This window comes from Oncorhynchus kisutch, linkage group LG12, assembly GCF_002021735.2.
Source record: "Oncorhynchus kisutch isolate 150728-3 linkage group LG12, Okis_V2, whole genome shotgun sequence".
NCBI lineage: Eukaryota > Metazoa > Chordata > Actinopteri > Salmoniformes > Salmonidae > Oncorhynchus > Oncorhynchus kisutch.
The window spans coordinates 28821875-28845037 of record NC_034185.2 but is presented as its reverse complement, the minus strand read 5'-3'; the positions used below and the strand labels follow the sequence as shown (position 1 = coordinate 28845037).

Sequence of the window (23163 nt, the reverse complement as noted above, 5' to 3'; positions counted from 1 at the left end):
CTAGTGAGGCTCGACCGGACCAGGTTGTGTTGTGAAGCAACAGCTTCACATAGATTGGTCCGACCACCATTAATCAAATATTAACTGTATTATAAATTAGGGTTATTTAGGTGACACCTATATTGCAAGCTAGCTAACTATAGCTTCTGAAACAGATGTTGTTTTGCTATGTTTTTGGGGAAGAACATTGGTTGCATCCATGAGGTAGCTAAATTAAATTATGTGACGTGCAGTCATGTTCTGATCGGTCAACAAGATTATTTGACACATCAAATAGTGTTATTTAAAAACACCAAAGACCCAAATGGCGTACCATAGAAATCCTGGTTGAGAATGAAACGACTGAACAAATGAACAACAAAACAGCATAGCAAATAATTGAAGTAGGTTTTGATTATGTTTTACCGGTAATGGGAACATACGTAAATGCCAACAAAATTACTTTTTGGTCAATGGTGTGTGTTTGTAACCTTTATTTAACTAGGCAAGTCAGTTAAGAACAAATTCTTATTTACAATGACGGCTCGGACGATGCTGGGCCAATTGTGCTTCGCCCTATGGGACTCCCAATCACGGCCGGATGTGATACAGCCTGGATTCGAACCAGGGACTGTACTGATGCCTCTTGCACTGAGATGCAGTGCCTTGACGCAGCGGTCTAACTATTTAACTGGACTAGAATGCTTAAAAGGCCACTAAAATTTTAAATAAATATCGGTAAAAAAAAATTGTCAAGGAAAATATCGGAATTGGCCAAAAAAGTCACTCCCGGGTGGCGCAGTGGTTAAGGGTGCTGTACTGCAGCACCAGCTCTGCCACCAGAGACTCTGGGTTCGCGCCCAGGCTCTATCGTATCCGGCCGCGAACGGGAGGTCTGTGGGGCGACGCACAATTGGCCTAGCGTCGTCCGGGTTAGGGAGGGTTTGGCCGGTAGGGATATCCTTGTCTCATCGCGCACCAGCGACTCCTGTGGCGGGCCAGGCGCAGTGCACGCTAACCAAGGTTGCTAGGTGCACGGTGTTTCCTCCGACACATTGGGTTGGGTTGGATGCGCGCTGTTTTAAGAAGCAGTGCGGCTTGGTTGGGTTGTGTATCGGAGGACACATGACTCTCCCGAGCCCGTACGGGAGTTGTAGCGATGAAAAAAAGATAGTAGCTACTAACAATTGGATACCACGAAATTGGGGAGAAAAAGGGGTAAATTCCACAAAAAGAAGGAAAAAAAGGAAAGGAACTATGCATAGTAATAATGGACTTTATCATGACATGGAACTGACTAAGTGGAAAGATATTCTGTATGTCTATGATGATGTCATGTTGCTGAATCTACTTTTAAAAGTGTCAGTCTGAGATCTGAGAAATTATAATGTTCTAGAATCAATGGTTGTGTCATGAATGTATAAGTCCAAAAATGAATGTACACTCACAGGAGGGCATCTCTCCACCATGATTCAAAGCTGTAATGACGGGGCCACATTTGAAAAGCTTCTCCATATCAAACTGACAATTTAGGAGAGTGCATTAAGGAAAGAAAAATGAATATGTAATGAACTACGCAAAAAGAGAGAAACAGAGCGCGCACAGGTATACGAGGTCTTTTGAATAAATCAACAGCTAGCTGACTCATTTCATCCTTTCAGGGTCAACTCAGGGGAAAGAAAGTGCTGGGCTGCCATCAAGTCCGTTTCATTCCAGACCTTGAGTCAGTACAGCTCTGAAAGAGCTAATTGATGCTCCTATAACAGCCATAGGCCCATCCAGGAAGAGGATGTTATGTAATATATTTATATGTAAGATTGGGTTGTGCTTGTGAGAAACGGTAGATGGCGCTTGACTATCTCCTCCGGAGTCCCCCTGACAACAGTACATTAGCCATTCCTGCCCGTGTGTTATTGGCTAAGGGAGTCACGCGAGATGAGGCGAGGGAAGGCACTGGGCTGCTCTCCGGTCGACTGGCTGTTTGACACTGATGGTCCGGTGGCGCCGTGGGGCACAAACGTCTGCCTGGGCCAGCGCCGCAGTCACTCAACTCCCCCATTGAGGACACTGGGGGGAGGAACCTCCCAGCACTGCCTGCATGTCCATCCTGCTGCACCCTCTGTAGACCACTATATGCTCTTATTCACTCACAAAACACTAGGCTTTCTGTAACCTCTGCTTGGTGCAACGCCACTGGCCATCACCCTCTTTCACATTGACCATGTTTACATGCACAACGATATCCGTTTTTATCCGAGATACTCAAATATTCTGTTTTTAAGTTGATGTATAAACATATCCCATTTACAATAACACGAAAATACTTGTATCCTGTTTGAGAAAACCAGATAAGATGCCTGGGATATGCTGATCTTAGACGGGATACTGTGGCATGTAAACAGCTTACCCGTTTACTGTCGTTTTTTTGTGATCTGCGCTGGCTCAGTTTTGCATATCATGGGTGTTGTGTGATGTTTTCATCAGATTTTCAAACAAATCACTTCAAAAAGTAGGCTACCTGCGCAGTTCAAACCACCATAATAATAATATTTTAGCAGATACTCTGTACTGGACCATATAGCCTACTGGCTTAGGCTACTTGCACCCCTAATTTAAATAAATGTCTGCTTATAATTTCTGACATTTTTTTTTTAACCTCTAACCCACTCTGAAAAATAAAAGACAACTAAATGAAAAGTTGGTAAAAAAAATATACTTTTTGCCCAAGAACAGTGTTTCGCCAAATGCTGGTCCTCGAGTACCCCCAACAGTACACAGTTTTGTTGTAGCCCTTGACAAACACAACTCATTCAACTTCATTGAAGGGTTGATGAGGAGTTGACGAGTTGAATCTGGTGTGCTTGTCCAGAGTTACAATAAAAATGTGTGTTGTTGGGGGGGGACGAGGAACCAAGGTTGGGAAACACTGCCTAGAAGACTAAATAAAGCAGTGCTCAGCAGAATAAGGTCTTAAATCGACTGAATGCATGCATTAGTAATCTAGTTAACACCGGTAAAGTTGTCTGTTTCACTTCAGCTATTGCAGAGAGAGGATGTTTAAGGAATGGGCAGGGGAGTAAATGCAATAACTCCAAAACATTGGAAAGATTGTTCCTGTTCCTGTACAAAATGTCGAAATGTCATCCGTTTGACCGGATTTAAGGAAATGAAAAGCTGAGAAAATGATTAAAATCACGTTTCTGATAAGACTTCAGTTTGTCTTGTGTGCATAATTTGTGGTTGAAATACTATCTGATTGCATAACAGTGTCAAAAGATATCAGGTTATATGTGCATTTACATTTGATGTAAATATGTTGTCGTTTCACTGCAAGAACTGCATAATTCTGCAGGAGTTTACATTATATAATGCTACAGGTGAGTGGTTATAGTCCTACAGTTACTATTCCATTTAACCCATATGAATTTAAATTAGGAATATTCATTTTTATTCCTGATACAGGGATACTCGTGAGCGGGATATCAAAAGGTGCATGTCAACAGCTTAGCTAGAATAAGATGTAGCTCATATCCTGCTTAACTGTCTCATATAGTACCTGTAAATGTGATCACTAAGGATAGCAGCGCTTGAAATTTAAGAGGACAACTTTTCTTACAAACGATGGACTATGCTAAAAATGACTTTATTCCACTTTTTTTTTGTAGTGATGCACCACTATGACATTTTTGGCTTATACCGATATCCTCTATTTTCCTTGCCAAGAAAAGATGATAGTCTTTTTCTTTTTAAAAATTTAGCGGCCTTTTTAGCATTCTATTACAGTTAAATAGTTTACATACACACACACCCGCAGCGGTCGAAGACACTGCATCTCCGTGCAAGAATCGTCACTACAGTCCCTAGTTCGAATCCAGGCTGTATATCATCCGGCCGTGATTGGGAGTCCCATAGTGCGGCGCACAATTGGCCCAGCATCGTCCGGCTTTGGCCGGGGTAGGCCGTCAATGCAAATAAGAATTTGTTCTTAACTGATTTGCCTAGTTAAATAAAAGGTTACACACACCTAAACAAAAAGTTGTTGTTGTTGGCATTTACGTATGTCCCCATTACCAGTAAAACATAATCAAAACCGATTTCACTTCATTGCTGTGATGTTTCGTTGTTCATTTGTTGGCGTTTCATTCTCAACCAGGATATAATTTTTGCGAGTCAAAAAATAAACTAACACTATTTGACGTGTCAAATAAGCTTGCTGACCGATTAGGACCTGAATATGATTGCACGTCAGATAAATGTAACGCATTCATTCATTTTTACATCGATATTACACAATCACTCATATGTCACAACAACACGTATGCTATGATGGTAAAGTTGTCTCGCACACCTACAGTGATGGTCATAAAAATCCTAGCTAGCTCATGGAGGAAAAATATATATATTCCCCAAAAACATAGCAAAACGACATCTGTTTCAGTAGCAATAGTTAGATAGCTAACTATATAGCTAGGTGTCATCTAAATAACCCTAATTTATAATACAGTTCATATTTGATTAATGGTGGTTGGACCAATCTATGTGAAGCTAGCCACAACAGTGGAATTTGCGTTTAGCCTTCAAAAAAGTAGTGTGGGATAATTCTATTTGCATCACGGTCAATGACATACTTTTATTTAAGGCCAACCTCACATTCCACTATTGTGCCTAATTTCACAACACATAACCTGGTCTGGTGGAGTCTCACTAGCCAGATGAAGCTAGCTGGCTGCTTATAACTTCAGCTTTGGGCAACAGGGTTAAGTAGCTGGCTAACTTTTAATTTTCATGAATTGAAGAACAATTTCAATTGGCGAACAACAAGTGGCTCCTAGCTAATACTTACTCACGAGGATTCCTAAATCATTGCTAAGAATAATGAAAATTACTTCAGTTTCTACTAGTCATTGTTTTCAGGCTGGTTGTATTGGTGCTAGCTAGGTACCAAGCTAAAAGCTAACTACCCCAGAAGTTGCGGTTGAACAAATGATGCTTTTTAACCAACGCGGTATTGTAAACACATCGTTCGTGGCTGGTGTTTGCAGACTTATTTGTAGCTTTGACAGTGCTTCTGTATCTTTTTTGACACGCAAAGACCCAAACAGCGTTCCATAGTATGTACAATTCAAGTCGGAAGTTTACATACACCAAATACATTTAAAATCAGTTTCACAATTCATGACATTTAATCCAAGTAAAAATTCCCCGTCTTAGGATCACCACTTTATTTTAAGAAAGTACATTTCAGAATATATTTCTTACATCACATTCCCAGTGGGTCAGAAGTTTACATACACTCAATTAGTATTTTGTAGCATTGCCTTTAAATTGTTTAACTTCGGTCAACCACCAGGTAGCCTCCAACAAGCTTCCCACAATAAGTTGGGTGAATTTTGGCTATTGTCCATTTGGAAGACCCATTTGCAACCAAGCTTCAACTTCCTGACTGTCTTGAGATGTTGCTTCAATATATATCCACATACTTTTCTATCCTCATGATACCATCTATTTTGTGAAGTGCACCAGTCCCTCCTGCAGCAAAGCACCCCCACAACATGATGCTGCCACCACACCACAGTTGGGATGGTGTTCTTCGGCTTGCAAGCCCCCCCCCCCCCCCTTTTCCTCCAAACATAACAATGGTCATTATGGCCAAATAGTTATATTTTTTGTTTCATCAGACCAGAGGACATTTCTCCAAAAAGTACGTTCTTTGTCCCCATGTGCAGTTGCAAACCGTAATCTGTCTTTTTTATGGTGGTTTTGGGGCAATGGATTCTTCTTTGCAGAGCGGCCTTTCAGGTTATGTCGATATAGGACTCGTTTTACTGTGGATATAGATACTTTTGTACCTGTTACCTCCAGCATCTTCAAAAGGTCCCTTGGCGTTTGGAAATGGCTCCCACAGATTAACCAGACTTGGGAGGTCTACAATTGTTTTTCTGAGGTCTTGGCTGATTTATTTTGCTATTCACATGATGTCAAGCAAAGAGGCACTGAGTTTGAAGGTAGGCCTTGAAATACATCCACTGGTACACATCCAATTGACTCAAATGATGTCAATTAGCCTATCAGAAGCTTCTAAAGCCAATACATTTTCCAAGCTGTTTAAAAGCACAGTCAACTTAGTGTATAAACTTCTGACCCACTGGAATTGTGATGCACAAAGTAGATGTCCTATCCGACTTGCCAAAACTATAGTTTGTTAACAAGACATTTGTGGAGTGGTTGAAAAAAGATGTTAATGACTCCAACCTAAGTATGTAAACTTCGACTTCAACTGTATATCGTGAACCTAATAGCAATGAAGCTATTACTGTGTAACTCCGGTAGGGCAACATCTGAAAAATACTCTTTCAAAATGAGTGCTCGACTTGTTGACTGCTTCGTTCCACACAGCAGACATTGTGGGCTAGTTTAGGAATGCTGTTTTGCACGTGTAGCTCAACATTTTAAGTGCCGTCATTACGCCATGTACTTACATCATATAGGTATGCACGTGAGCTTTTACATCGGTTTTTAACATCGCCGTTAAACTAAACATCGATTGCGATATGTCTCACATCCCTAATGTCATTTTTTTCCCCTCCTAAGAAGCAAGATAAATCCAAACCGAGAGCCAAAGATCATGTAAAGAACCGAACATGTTGTGAACCGTTACACCCCAAGCAGACATTCCTCAACTAGAACAGATGAGCATGGATCAAATCAATCAGCCTTAATCAAAAGCAATATGGTTAACACAAATGTATGAATGTGTTGGGGAGTTATGACATCACGTTAGTTGTTTGGCTAATATCAACACCTGACAATTTTATGGTTTTGTGACCCAAAACAAGTACCCACTAAATAAGCTGGCCTTGGCAGACTTTCAGTTGACTTTTCAGACAGGGTAGAGACAGTCGGGAAAGTCCTGTATGGTAATACGTTGAGAAGTTAAATTAAATCAGGTGAAATGTGAACTTTGCGGGGTGGAATTGAGCTACAGTGGCAGTACTGGTGCAATGCTTAACCGTCTGAATGAGAGGCACTGGGAGAGTGAGATCCAAACCGTTGCTGGCAGCAGCGGAGGCCCCCCAACAATAGACAGGCTTTTCACACAAAAGAAGCATGATAAAGGCATGGAGTGAGAAAATCACAGAGCTGTTACAGAAATTATTCAGTTGATACCAGACCACAAGATACCATGTTGAAAAACTATGACGGGCCGGATGGAGAAATTGTACAATGTTTGTTCTGAAAGTACCAAGCGCAAGCTCTCAAACGCCATACCTGGCGTTAACAACATACTGTTGGACGTCTATGAACAGTTCGTCAATACATCACTACAATGAGCCATCACAGTGAGAAGTGGAACATGAAGTCCAGGTACTGACCACAGAACACAGAGGAGAGGCACAGCAGAGTACCTAAAAAACACACTAACTACCATCATTGCCAAGTGGGTGGGGGACAACGTTATTCTAAAATGGACTAAATTGTTTCTCCCCCCTCATCAATCTACACACAATAACAAAGCAAAAACAGTTTTGTAGAAACTAGAAATGTATATATTTTTTTAATGCATTACATTTACATAAGTATTCAGACCCTTTACTCAGTACTTAGTTGTAGCACCTTTAGCAGCGATTAAAGTCTTGAGTCTTCTTGGGTATGACGCTAGAAGCCTGGCACACCTGTATTTGGGGAGTTTCTTCCATTCTTCTCTGCAGATCCTCTCAAGTAGGGATGCACGATATATCGGTCAACATATCGGAATCGGCCGATATTAGCTAAATAATACCAACATCAGTATCGGCCCAATGTCTATTTTAACGCCGATGTGCAAAACCCAAAGCAGATGTGCATACCTATATAACACAGGAACATGACGTAATGACGCCACGAAAAATATTGCATTATTATGGCACTTCCACTGTGGCGCTCTATGAAGAGGATGAAAAAAAGTATTCATGCGGTATCTGAACACTTGCAGCCATTCTCATGATGTCATTAATTTCACAACGTAAGAAGAAATCAACATTTTGAAGCATATTTCTTCGACAATTGCTGTTTTTGGATTACAATTTGATAATTCAGTTTGGAATTCATTAGTTGGTGGCTCTAATTAGTTAACGTAATATATTAGTTAGAGAAGGCCAGATTGATTATCATACTCTGTAGCCAGTGCATCATCATCATCATCATCATCATCGTCAGATAATTTTTGATGGCTCTACACAGCACTGTGGAGCTAGACTGCATTTATACACAATGATCATAATCAATTTCGCGTCTACTTGTCCCGAACGAAGGCAGTTTCTTTGTGAGGTATCTACCTGAAAATACAGTACATGATCTAAGATTTATACTTTTATGACTGCTGAATACAAACTATGCCTTATTTACTTTGAAGAACTACTAAAATAGTTATTTTTGTCTGACAGCATAGGCAGGAGGGCTAATTGAGGTTATTTTGCTGCGCTACCTGTCTTTGGAGTGTCACTAGTTGCCACAGTCAAAATGTCTAAAGCCTGCCTATTTCTACAATTTCTCTTCTTAAAATCAGATTTTAAACCTAACCACACTGATAACATTATGCCTAATCTTAAATTAAGATCAAAAAGCACATCTCTTAATTTAGGCTTTGTGGTGTGGTAACTAGTGACAACCCCATCCTTTTCTACAGCCAATCCATTAATATTAAACAACAACCTACCTGTTGGTTGATCATTGTAGCCTACTCCTTCTCATTTAGTCAACTTAATTCGGTACATTTGTATTATATTTTAAATTGATTAGAAATCACCAACTTCACTTCCTACACATGGAGCCTGACTGTAGTGGCACATTTATTGACCGGCAATAGCCAACACACTTTTGTAGCTTGTTGTTATGTCTTTTTTATTATTATTATTTTTTTAATGGGGCGCACTCATAACTCAGTGTTTTATTAAATTGTTGAATGTAATGGTCTATCCTTGTAGGCTATGTAGCCTTGTCACATACAGTGGGGCAAAAAAGTATTTAGTCAGCCACCAATTGTGCAAGTTCTCCCACTTAAAAAGATGAGGCCTGTAATTTTCGTCATATGTACACTTCAACTATGACAGACAAAATGAGGGGGGAAAATCCAGAAAAATCACATTGTAGGATTTTTAATGAATTTATTTGCAAATTATGGTGGAAAATAAGTATTTGGTCAATAACAAAAGTTTATCTGAATACTTTGTTATATACCCTTTGTTGGCAATGTCAGAGGTCAAACGTTTTCTATAAGTCTTCACAAGGTTTTCACACACCGTTGCTGGTATTTTGGCCAATTCCTCCATGCAGATCTCCTCTAGAGCAGTGATGTTATGGGGCTGTTGCTGGGCAACATGGACTTTCAACTCCCTCCAAAGATTTTCTATGGGGTTGAGATCTGGAGACTGGCTAGGCCACTCCAGGACCTTGAAATGCTTCTTACGAAGCTACTCCTTCGTTGCCCGTGCGGCGTGTTTGGGATCATTGTCATGCTGAAAGACCCAGCCACGTTTCATCTTCAATGCCCTTGGTGATGGAAGGAGGTTTTCACTCAATCTCACGATACATGGCCCCATTCATTCTTTCCTTTACACGTATCAGTCGTCCTGGTCCCTTTGCAGAAAAACAGCCCCAAAGCATGATGTTTCCACCCCCATGCTTCACAGTAAGTATGGTGTTCTTTGGATGCAACTCAGCATTCTTTGTCCTCCAAACACCACGAGTTGAGTTTTTACCAAAAAGTTATATTTTGGTTTCATCTGACCATATGACATTCTCCCAATCTTCTTCTGGATCATCCAAATGCTCTCTAGCAAACTTCAGACGGGCCTGGACATGTACTGGCTTAAGCAGGGGGACACGTCTGGCACTGCAGCTTTGAGTCCCTGGCGGCGTAGTGTGTTACTGATGATAGGCTGTGTTACTTTGGTCCCAGCTCTCTGCAGGTCATTCACTAAGTCCCCCCGTGTGGTTCTGGGATTTTTGCTAACCGTTCTTGTGATCATTTTGACCCCACGGGGTGAGATCTTGCGTGGAGCCCCAGATCGAGGGTCTTGTATGTCTTCCATTTCCTAATAATTGCTCCCACAGTTGATTTCTTCAAACCAAGCTGCTTACCTATTGCAGATTCAGTCTTCCCAGCCTGGTGCAGGTCTACAATTTTGTTTCTGGTGTCCTTTGACAGCTCTTTGGTCTTGGCCATAGTGGAGTTTGGAGTGTGACTGTTTGAGGTTGTGGACAGGTGTCTTTTATACTGATAACAAGTTCAAACAGGTTCCATTAATACAGGTAACGAGTGGAGGACAGAGGAGTCTCTTAAAGAAGTTACAGTTCTGTGAGAGCCAGAAATCTTGCTTGTTTGTAGGTGACCAAATACTTATTTTCCACCATAATTTGCAGATAAATTCATAACATTTTCTGGATTTTTAAAAATTATTTTGTCTGTCATAGTTGAAGTGTACCTATGATGAAAATTACAGGCCTTTCTCATCTTTTTAAGTGGGAGAACTTGCACAATTGGTGGCTGACTAAATACTTTTTTGCCCCACTGTAGATGATTTTATTTTAGACAGCTTTTTCATTGTTAATAGGCCTATTCTTTTCTTAAGTGAATATTCTCGCAAGTAATCAAATACTGGTCCGGATATTCTAGTATCTTTGCCCATCTCTATTTGCCACAAATACAGTGCATTTGCAAAGTATTCAGACCCCTTGACCTTTTCCACATTTTGTTATGTTACAGCCTTATTCTACAATCTACACACAATATCCCATAATGACAAAGCAAATTATTATTTATTTTATTTATTTTTTTGCCCCCCAAAATAAACATATCCCTAAGTATTCAGACCCTTTGCAAAAAATACTTGAAATTGAGCTCAGGTGCGTCCTGTTTCCATTGATCATCCTTGATGTTTCTACAACTTGATTGGGGTCCACATGTGGTCAATTCAATTGATTGAATATGATTTGGAAAGGCATACACCTGTCTAGATAGGTCCCACAGTTGACAGTTTATGTCAGAGCAAAAACCAAACCGTGAGGTAGATGGAATTGTCCATAGAGCTCCGAGACAGGATTCTGTCGAGGCACGGGTCTCGGGAAGGATACCAAAACATTTCTGAAGCTTTGAAGGTCCCCAAGAACACAGTGGCCTCCATTTGTAAATGGAAGAAGTTTCGAACCACCAAGACTCTTCCTAGAGCAGGCCGCCCAGCCAAACTGAGCAGTCAGGGAAGAAGGGCCTTGGTCAGGGAGTTGACCAAGAACCCGATGGTCACTCTGACAGAGCTCTAGAGTTCCTCTGTGGAGATGGGAGAACATTCCAGAAGGACAACCATTTCTGCAGCACGCCACCAATCAGGCCTTTATGGTAGAGTGGCCAGACAGAAGCACCTCTTCAGTAAAAGGCACATGACAGCCTGCTGTGATTTTGCCAAAAGGCACCTAAAGGACTCTCAGACCATGAGAAACAAGATGCTCTGGTCTGATGAAACCAAGATTGAACTCTTTGTCCTGAATGCCATCGTCACGTCTGGAGGAAACCTGGCACCATCCCTACGGTGAAGCATGGTGGTGGCAGCATCAAGCTGTGGGGATGTTTTTCAGCGGCAGGGACTGGGAGACGAGTCAGGATTGAGAGAGATTAACGGAGCAAGGTACAGAGAGATCCTTGATTTTTTTTTAAACCTGCTCAGGACCTCAGACTGGGGCAAAGGTTCAGCTTTCAACAGGACAACAGCCCTGAGCACCCAGCCAAGACAACGCAGGAGTGGCTTCAGAACAAGTGGCCTACCAGAGCCCGGACTTGAACCTGATCGAAAATCTCTGAAAAGCACTGAAAATAGCTGTGCAGCGACTCTCCCCATCCAACCTGTCAAAGCTTGAGAGTAGTGATGCACCGATATGACATTTTTAGCCGATACAGATATCTGATATTTTCCTTGCCAAAAAACAAAAATTCAGAGAACCGGTATTAAAATGTTTTGCTGCCTTTCAAGCATTCTAGTACAGTTAAATAGTTAACACACACACACACATGGACGTTAAATAATGGTTACACACACCACACTGACCAAAAAGTAATTTTGTTGGCATTTACGTATGTCCCCATTACCAGTAAAACATAAACAAAACCTATATTTCTTTCACTTACTTACTGTGCTGTTTTGTTGTTCATGTAATCAGTCGTTTCATTCTCAACCAGGATTTCTCATACTATGGAACGCCGTTTGGGTCTTTTGCGTGTTAAATAAGCTTGTTGACCAATCAGGACCTGAATATGACTGCACGTCACATAATAATTTAACGTGTTACGACATTTTTTATATAGTTATTACACAGTGTAATCAATCACTCGTATTTCATGTCACAACGATACATTGATACGTATACTATGATGCTGGTAAAGTTGTCTCGCGCACTTACTGTGCTGGTCATTTAAAAAAAAGATAGCTAGCTCATGGAAGCAAACAATGTTCTTCCCCCAAAACGACTTCATCTGTTTCAGTAGCTATAGTTAGCCAGCTAGCTAACTATATAGCTAGGTGTAATCATCTAAAATAACCCTAATTTATAAGACAGTTCTTATTTGATAAATGGTCGGACCCATCTATGTGAAGCTAGCCACAATAAGGATTAGCCGCAATAGTGGACTTTGCGGTTAGCCTTCAAAATAAAAGTATGTCCTTGACAGTGATGCAAATTAATACAAATAGTAGAATTATGCCATAATTGAATAGATCATGCTAAACAAGGTTGGAATGTTATATAAAATCTACAAGAGAAAATGTGTTAATATCACACTGGATGTATTATACTTTAGAATTGGATTGAGGGCATACTTATTTCATTGTACAGCCTTACCTATGGATTGTGTATCAATGACATGGGGGATCAGTCTACTCAGTAACACTCAGAACATTAGCATTGTAGTTCTTATTGCGGGACTGAAACTGAATTGAGCCACATTTATTGTCCTATGTGTATTAAACACTACTCATGAGGAAAAACAATACTGCGTGGATATTTTGGAGTCTGATAACTGAGCGTTGGGAAAAATATATATTGGTTATTGAGTAAACTGATACCCCATTTCATTGATCCCCAATCCGTAGGTAAAGCTGTACCGTATAATATGAATGCCAATACACAATATTGGCCGACTGGGGAGGTAATTTCACACAGACACAGTCCCGCGATAAGAGCTACAACGCTAATATGTGCGTAAACTCTAAACAGTTGTTCTGTGGGTGTCACCGAGTAGACTGATACCCCATTTCATTGCTTCACATTCAAACCTTGTTTAACATTATCTAGTCTAAATATGGCATGATTCCACCAAATATAACCTTCAGCATCACTTTCAAAGAGATACTTCTATTTTGAAGGCAAACTGCAAATTCCACTATTGTTACTAATCCTTATTGCGGCTAGCTCTACAACACAACCCGGTGCGGTCGAGCCTCACTAGCCAGATGATGCTAGCTGGCTGCTTATTACTTTAGCTTTAGGCAACTGGGTTAAGTAGCTGGCTAGCTATTTATTTTCATGAACTGAAGTTCAATTTCAATAGGCAAACAACATGTGGCTACATAGCTAATACTTACTCACAAGGATTCCTAAATCATTGCTAAGAATAATGAAAATGACAGCAGTTTCTACTGGTCATTTTTTTCAGGCTGGTTGTATTGGTGCTAGCTAGGTACCAAGTTAAAGCTAACTACCCCGGAAATTGCGGTCGAACAAATGATGCTTTATTACCAACGCGTTATTGTAAACACATCGTTCGTGGCCGGTGTTTATTTGTTTGCGGATTTTATTGTGCAGCTTTGACAGTGCTACTGATAGTAGTGGTGACGCATGGCTTGCACGTGCGTTATTTGACGTGTCTTTTTTGACATGCAAAGACCCAAATGGCGTTCCATAGTATGTCGTGAAGCTAATAGCAGTGACACTATTACTGTGCAACTCCGGTAGGGCAACATGTGTACCGGTGCTCGACCAGTCGGCGAAAGCCAACATCGCCCATGACAGAACGGTTGATTGTCAAGGGCAATGAAATCCATTATCTTGGCTTTTATGGACTTCACCTTTTGAGTTGTCTCATCGAAATGGTCTTACTCATTCAAATGACTGCTCGACTTGTTGACGGCTCGATCCACACAGCAGACATCGTAGGCTAGGTTGGAAATGCTCCCTTCCAAACTCCAAAAAGCACAGATGAAATTCAGTACAAAAACAAGACAGCCCTCTCGAACACATCGTGCCGTTCGAAACACACCAACAATTAAATAGGCTACTACTCCCCCCCCCAGATCGATACATAAACACCAACAAAGTCCACAGTCTACCTTTCTCTCACCTAAATCACTCAAGTCTATTACTCCAGGACTGCCTGCCCCATTCAATAGGTGTACAAGTGTGAGACTGAGTGTGGGTGTGTTGTTTGTTTGCGAGCACAGTGTGATGGACTGGAAGGGAGGCTGTGGCTTCCTGAGAGCTCCCTGTGCTGTTCCACCGGGGAGCAATTCGTCTGACCTGCTAAATTTACCCCCAGGGGGCATGGCAGGCACAGAGAGTTAACACATTTATCCACTGCCAAGGCTGTGCTGGCCAGCAAAACCTTCATCCATCCCGTTAGCAGATTGCCGATTTCTCTCTGGCAGCATTTTCTCCTCCTCAATAACCTGAGCATTTGGGAGTCTGTGCTCCCCATATACAATGCTGGGTCTGACTAAATAGGCCTACAATGTTAGATGGCAACAGTGGGTGGATAAACCTATCCAATCATTAAGCTTATCATCAGTGCTCATGAGAGAGATGAAATGCAGATCGAAAGCCATTTCCTAAATATTGCACACAAAAAGCATTTGTGCAAATGCAGGAGAAACCATAAACCTGACCTTTGACCACCTGCTGTACAGTGAGGGCACTAGGTCCTCTCACACCCTACAGTCCTGTCATGCATGCATGCATGTCACTGTCTTGGCAGATTGCCAGTAGCCCATGGACAGTTTAGTTTTTTTCCACCATTCATCATTGGAGTCCTAGCACGAGACAAGATTCTAGGTCACATCACCCCCTCTGATAGTCCTGCCATGTGAGTCTCTCTCCCACACAACTCTAAAAAGGTGTGTCTGTAGCTTCCAGGTGTAGGAAAAATTGGTAGGTCACACATCCTCCTGTGTGATAGGGAAATCCAAATCTCTTTCCACCCTACGTTCTTCAGAAGTTCATGGAAATATATCAACCTTGTCAAAACACAGGGTTTGTAAATGTGCTTTGCTAACTAGCTTACCTTCGATAATGTCGAAAGTTTGATACAATGTAGGCTACATTTGTCATATCACCCCCACTTGCGGCAGCAGTATGTTGACCTTAGAATGTCCCAACTTCCAAGCACGGCGATACCACAATCGAACAGCCATAACAAACCACGTTTCCATCCACAGTTATGCGAGTAAAGTCACAAAGTTTAAAAAAATGTCAAGTGTGATGGAAACAGGACATTTTGGTAATATATTATAAGTGCTGTTATAGAATGTATTAGTCGACATGGTGGGATCCTTTCGTGCCTGTAAAATGAATGAATTAAGCAAGAAATGGAGTTGGAAACGCCTTGATATGCAAATAATGATTTAACAACCACCATATTGAAGTAAACTTATATTCACGTGATTATTTGGTGTGTGTTGTCCTCCCACTACAACTTGGGAAACGCAGTATTAGGCTACAGATGAAATAGTCATGATGAACTTCACAAGTGCACGGTGATCTTGATGCTCTTTTCCAATAAATATTGAGGGTCTTATGATGATCGACGCTTGAGTTGCGTTTGACAAATAAAAATACTCTCCCTTTTATCCATAATAATCACGTCATATAGACTAGTCCACCGCACATCATCTGCAAGCTTTTGGCTAGAGCGCACGTGCAAAGACCAGAGTAGGCATATTCGCTATTTAATGCAACAGTTTGACAAAAAATAAACGGTAGAGTTGAAAATGCAATGGAAACACATTGAAATTTCGATGTTTATTTGGTACATGAAAACTTCAGTGAAAAAGTACATTTTGTGTGCACTGTCAACACGCACTGATTTTAATCTGCAACAAGTCAGTTTGGTGGAAAGACACCACTGGTGGGAAAATACTCATGTTTTCTATATGCAGATTTCTTAATATTTGCATGAAAATCTGTCGCCAATTGGATGCAAAACATGCTACTACGGCTGGGGGGGGGAAAAACATGAAGAGCAGAGCAGGTTCTGTTCTCTTCAAAGTTAGCCCCATGGAATGTCTCTGTAGGGTAGGGTGCTAGTGACAGTGGAGAGAGGGGGGGGGTACATGAAACACAGAATGGGTAAAGCAGCCTACCCAATGAGAGCCTAACCTCATGCTGAACCCAAAGCCACACCTTTAGAAGGGGTTAGAAGTTCATCTGCCCAATATTTATCTACTCCACTCTCACCTCTTTCCTCAGCTTTTAAAGTACAGTCAATTATATCAGTATGGGCCTGGTTTCAAAGGTTTTGCATTGAGTTTGTTTTGTAGTGCATTAATTTTACATACAGTACGAGTCAAACGTTTAGACACCTACTCATTCAAGGGTTTTTCTTTATTTGTACAATTTTCTACATTGTAGAATAATAGTGAAGACATCAACTATGAAATACCACATATGGAATCATGAGGTAACCAAAAGTGTTGAACAAATCAAAATATATTTGAGATGCTTCAAAGTAGCCACCCTTTGCACACACTTGGTAGCCACGCTTTGCACACACTTGGTATTCTCTCAACCAGCTTCACCTGGAATGATTTTCCAACAGTCTTGAAGGAGTTCCCACAAATGCTGAGCACTTGTTGACTGCTTTTCCTTCACTCTGCGGTCCAACTCATCCCAAACCATCTCAATTGGGTTGAGGTTGGGTGATTGTGGAGGCCAGGTCATCTGATGCAGCACGCCATCACTCTCCTTCTTGGTCAAATAGCCCTTACACAGCCTGGAGGTATGTTGGGTCATTGTCCTTTTGAAAAACAAATGTTAGTCCCACTAAGCGCAGACCAGATGGGATGGCTTTTGGCTGCAGAATTCTGTGATAGCCATGCTGGTTAAGTGTGCCTTAATCTAAACAAATCACAGACAGTGTTACCAGCAAAGCACCCCCACACCTCCTCCTCCATGCTTCCCGGTGGGAACCAAACATGCAGAGATCATCCGTTCACAAAGACACGGCAGTTGGAACCAAAAATATCTAATTCGGACCAGACCAAAGGACAAATTTCCACCGGTCAAATGTCCATTGCTCGAGTTTCTTGGCCCAAGCAAGTCTCTTCTTTTTATTGTTGTCTTAAGTAGTGGATCCTTTGCAGCAATTTGACCAGGAAGGCCTGATTTATGCAGTCTCCTCTGAACAGCTGATGTTGAGATGTCTGTTACTTGAACTCTGTGAAGCATTCATTTGGGCTGCAATCTGAGGTGCAGTTAACTCTAATGAACTTATCCTCTGCAGCAGAGGTAACTCTGGGTCTTCCTTTCCTGTGGCGGTCTTCATGAGAGCCAGTTTCATCATAGCGCTTGATGGTTTTTGCGACTGCACTTGAAGAAAAAGTAAAAGTTCTTGACATTTTCTGGATTGACTGACCTTCATGTCTTAAAGTAATGATGGACTGTCATTTCTCTGCTAATTTGAGCTGTTCTTGTCATAATATGGACTTGGTATTTTACCAAATAGGGCTATCTTTTGTATGCTACCCCTACCTTGTCACAACGCAACTGACTCAAACTCATTAAGGAAAGTAATTCCACAAATTTACTTATAACAAGGCACACCTGTTAATTGGAAAGCATTCCAGGTGACTACCTTATTAAGCTGGTTGAGAGAATGCCGAGAGTGTACAATGCTGTCATCAAAGCAAAGGGTGGCTACTTTGAAGAATCTCAAATATGAAATATATTTAGATTTGTTTAACACTTTTTTGGTTACTACATGATTCCATATCTGTTATTTCATAGTTTTGGTGTCTTCACTATTATTCTACAATGTAGAAAATAGTTTAAAAAATAAAGAAAAACCCTGGAATGATTAGGTGTTTCCAAAAGTTTGACTGGTACTGTATAATCCATTGCCTTTTCATAAGTCAGTGAAGCCTTCACAAAAGCTAGGCTATTCAAAAACTCTTTAAAAAAGGGTAGCCTAACACCTATTCCAATTAACAGCCATGATGCATAACTAGGCTAATTGTCACAATTGCAAACCAGTGCAGGGTGACAATGAGCTCACTAGAACGTTTTTAAAAAAGGGATAGAAAAATGAGCTGGGACAGATATGAGGGAACATAGTGTGAAGACTAGAAGTCGACCGATTAATCGGAATGGCCGATTAATTAAGGCTGATTTCAAGTTTTCATAACAATCGGAAATTGGTATTTTTGGACACCGATTTTGCCCAATTTTTTTTTACACCTTTGTTTAATCTTTATTTAACTAGGCAAGTCAGTTAAGAACACATTCTTATTTTCAATGACGGCCTAGGAGCGGTGGGTTAACTGCCTTGTTCAGGGGCAGAACGACAGATTTTCACCTTGTCAGCTCGGGGTATTCAATCTTGCAACCTTACAGTTAACTAGTCCAACGCTCTAACCACCTGTCTCATTGCACTCCACGAGGAGACTGTTACGCGAATGCAGTAAGCCAAGGTAAGTTGCTAGCTAGCATTAAACTTATCTTATAAAAAACAATCAATCAATCATAACAACTAGTTAACTACACATGGTTGATGATATTACTATTTTATCTAGTGTGTCCTGCGTTGCATATAATTGATGGGGTGCGTATCGTTTCCCCAATGTGTACCTAACCATGAACATCAATGCCTTTCTTAAAATCAATACACAGAAGTATATATTTTTTAAACCTGCATATTGAGCTAAAAGAAATCCAGATTAGCAGGCAATATTCACCGGGTGAAATTGTGTCACTTCTCTTGCGTTCATTGCACGCAGAGTCAGGGTATATGCAACAGTTTGGGCCGCCTAATTTGGCAGAATTTGACATAATTATGACATAACATTGAAGGTTCTGCAATGTAACAGTAATATTTAGAGTAATGGATGCCACACCTTAGATAAAATATAGAACGGTTCCGTATTTCACTGAAAGAATAAACGTTTTGTTTTTTCGAGATGATAGTTTCCGGATTCGACCATGTTAATGACCTACGGCTCGTATTTCTGTGTGTTATTATGTTATAACTAAGTCTAGGATTTGATAGAGCAGTCTGACTGAGCGATGGTAGGCAGCAGCAGGCTCGTAAGCATTCATTCAAACAGCACTTTTGTGCGTTTTGCCAGCAGCTCTTCGCAATGCTTCAAGCATTGAGCTGTTTATGACTTCAAGCCTATCAACTCCCGAGATTAGGCTGGTGTAACCGATGTGAAATGGCTAGCTAGTTAGCGGGGTGCACACTAATAGCATTTCAAACATCACTCGCTCTGAGACTTGGAGTAGTTGTTCCCCTTGCTCTGCATGGGTAACGTTGCTTCGATGGTGGCTGTTGTCGTTGTGTTCCTGGTTCGAGCCCAGGGAGGAGCGAGGAGAGGGACGGAAGCTATACTGTTACACTGGCAATACTAAAGTGCCTATAAGAACATCCAATAGTAAAAGGTTAATGAAATACAAATCGTATAGAGAGAAATAGTCCTATAATTCCTATAATAACTACAACCTAAAACTTCTTACCTGGGAATATTGAAGACTCATGTTAAAAGGAACCACCAGCTTTCATATGTTCTCATATTCTGAGCAAGGAACTTAAACGTTAGCTTTCTTACATGGCACATATTGCACTTTTACTTTCTTCTCCATCACTATGTTTTTGCATTATTTAAACCAAATTGAACATGTTTCATTATTTATTTGAGGCTAAATAGATTTTATTTATGTATTTTATTAAGTCAAAATAAGTGTTCATTCAGTATTGTTGTAATTTTCATTATTACAAATACATATTATTTTTTAATTAAATTTGTTTTTTATTTTTTTAAATCACCCGATTAATTGGTATTGGCTTTTTTTGGTTCCCCAATACTCAGTATCGGCGTTGACAAATCATAATCGGTCGACCTCTAGTGAAGACCGGTGGGGCTTGGATTTGAACACATGCAGAGAGGGGATTGTTTGAGTGCAGAGCCTTTAACCCTAAATGCTCAACCAACCTCATGCACTAATGTAATCTTTCTCAAAAGGAAGTGAACAGTGCCACACAGCACTTAAACCCCTGTGGATTGTCTGAAAATCTACTAATCTCACTAGATCCCCAAATGGGCAGCAGGCTTGGCGGAATATTGTCAGGGCGCTGCCCCTCCCACATTAATCACTAGGATTATCCCAACTTTCTTTACTGTAATCACATTCTTAAATGGTATTCCCAGACACTTGCAGAGGTGATCATTTAATTCACTGGTGCGTACATGCACTTGCCATTAGACATAATATTACTTTCCAACTGCAATTTTTGCTTTGGGGTTTCACTAGCCAAGGCATTCGAACAAGCAGCATAGCTAAAAGCTTATGGTCGAGTTGATGGTTCATTGACAATATGGTAAAACAATGTTCAACCAACCTTAAAAAATTGGTGATACTTCATTAATTCTAAATTTTGAAGGCACCAGTGTCTTATTAACAACTGTTTACAGTTGCAGGTGGAACTCCAAAAACCAGAGAATGTTCACAAAAATATGAAATCTACTTTTTGCACCGCGTGAAGAGATTGACATACATCTCGCATTTCCTAATATCTTTGCTGGAACTAGTCACTTCTAAGCAACGTGGTTTAATTATTTCAGAATATTCCCTGGTTATCGGGGTTCCATCTGCAACTGGACATTGGTGCAATTCAAAAATCAAGAAATATGGAACTATTGCCAAGGTAGGTAGAAAAATGTTCACCTATCTATAATCCATCCTACACTAGAACCCCATATGGAAGAAGTAGCCGTACAAGGATCTAACTAGAGCTGGGGTTTCATGAGCCAGTAGTCTAGTTGGAACAATGCTTCAAATATTGGAGAAAGGACGCAAGCACTTAGTGGGTTTTCAACAACAACACATTTGGCAGGAGAAGTTCTGCCCCCATTCATTTTCAACGAAAGAAGGGCACGTGGAGAAATATAGTGGGATTGTGGGAAGGTGAGCGGTGAGAACCCTGCTAGCAGAGTGGTAGAAGCAGTTGAGCTCTACTCTTTGCACATTCAAACGTTATCAAAACCCACTGTTTCAAGCACGTATCATCTTCCTGGTAACATACACTTCTCACAGAGTTTGACTGAGGCAACAGTTAAAGATGGAATCCGCATTAAGAGAAACAGAACCACCTTTGTTATTGTTTTGCGGATGAAAATGTCTAGTAAAAAAACATTGCAATACATATTCTGCTGTTTTATCGAACGCATGCAATGATGACCCGTAATGTAATATTCCAATCGTTAGTGGCAGATTCACCATTAAGGATCACAGCTTTAATGCCTCCATGTTCCCTTTGTGAAGTGTCGAACGACCAGCATAACATGTACATTCACCAACACTCACCGGCATCATATTGGCGGCTCTGTCTGTCAGAACGACGGGGGCATCAAATCAACAATGTCGAACTTGGAAAGGTTGAATTCGATGTCTTCTAGCTATCTGCTAACGATATCCAAAGTTATGGCTGGAGATTCTGCCCAGTAGCGCCAACAGTTCAGTGATGAGAGCCAGCCCAGGCCTCGTCCTATGCAATGCAATATAAAAACGGATATGAGCTAATTAACTGTTACAGTAACTAGATACCAAGCCAACTAACTGCATACAGACTATGTGGCAGGCAGTGAGAAGTAACGTTGGCCTAACTACCTAGTTAGGCCGAGTGGGTCAGAGCTCAGGTAGTCTAACGTTACGGTAAACACTGACATCAACTCATCAACACTTGGGCCTGGAGCGAACCTTATATTGATGATGAATACCAAACATTGACACTACGGTTTCCCTTACTATATAACTAGAGAGTTATCCACGTTAATGTTTCGATTGTTACTTTAACATTGTACTGTAAGTAGTTAGCTAGCTACCTAGCCTATAAATAGTTAACGTTAGCTAGTTAGTAGTGTCATACCAACAGTATAATTTGGTCAGTGTGGAACTTCGCTAGCTAGCCAATTAGACAGTTAGCTAAAGTTAGGCCATCGGCAAGACCTAACTAACTATCTAGCTAACGTTACCTAGCTGCTGCTAGTTCTGCCATGCTAGCTAACGTAACGTTCGTTGCCAATTGTTTGTATCGTAGTTTTAACTACAATTTTAGGAGTGTTGGGTAGCGCTTAGCTAACGTTAGCACCTAGTTTTTGAATGTAAAACATGATTAACGTTAGGCTTGTTCAGGTGGATTATTTACTAGCCAACGTTAGTGAATAGCTAGTCTAACTTAGGTCGCGAGATAACGTTAACTAGCTAGCTAATCAGCTGATGAAACGATAGCTAGCTAGTAACGTTAGCTAGCTACTGAAATAAACAACAAAAGCGTTACTTACAGATGTCAGAGACAATTCCTGTTCATTCTTGGTCGTCGTAGCCTATCGCGAGTGATTCAGGCCTAATGAAGCTACTGATACCAAGTAACCTAACGTACTAGCACCATAAGATGCGGTCAAAGAGCTTAACAACTAACCCAAGATAGACCCGAGCCTGAATCCTAGTGGGCAGAACAAGCAAGGAGGTGGGCAGAGCCAAACTCTTCTTCTTCGATGAGGATTAACAGCGGTTGGTATCCAATAAATGTTGCATTATCGCCACATACTAGACTGGAGTACAATTCCTTATACTTTGCTTGAAAAAAATGATTAACAAATACCCAACCATCTAACACAGGAGTGGGCAAACTTTTTGGCTCAGGGGCAATATCAGGATTTTGAAATTCAACGGGAACGCAGCCAGATACAGCAAGAAGGTGGGCAGAGCCAAGCACAAGCTTTTGGTGCGTTTTAGCATGTATTTGCATATTTCCATTAGGGAACTCTGTGGTATGTGTGTGTGTGTGTGTGTGTGTGTGTGTGTGTGTGGAGGCTGGTGGGAGGAGCTAAAGGAGGATGAGCTCTGGAATAAATACGGAATCTGGCCTGCCAAACACTTCAAACATATGGAAAC

At 40.9% G+C, this 23163-nt stretch overlaps 1 protein-coding gene across 4 annotated transcripts in view; it reads right to left on the bottom strand.

Annotated features, from left to right (window-relative positions):
• The window catches only part of ppp1r13bb (protein phosphatase 1, regulatory subunit 13Bb), an 83648-nt gene extending 60847 nt beyond the window's left edge, over nucleotides 1-22801 (bottom strand). For 2 of the 4 annotated variants that reach the window (XM_020496691.2, XM_020496692.2), the window contains exons 1-2: nucleotides 22551-22800; nucleotides 21574-21754 (exon numbers count right to left, since the gene is read on the bottom strand). In XM_020496691.2, coding sequence (XP_020352280.1) covers nucleotides 21574-21582 — 9 coding nt within the window. In that variant the 5' untranslated portion in view covers nucleotides 21583-21754; nucleotides 22551-22800. Of the gene's footprint in view, nucleotides 1-21573; nucleotides 21755-22550 lie in introns of all 4 variants that reach the window. The other 2 variants (XM_020496693.2, XM_031837345.1) reach the window with 2 other exon arrangements.
• Between the last annotated feature and the right edge of the window lie 362 nt (nucleotides 22802-23163).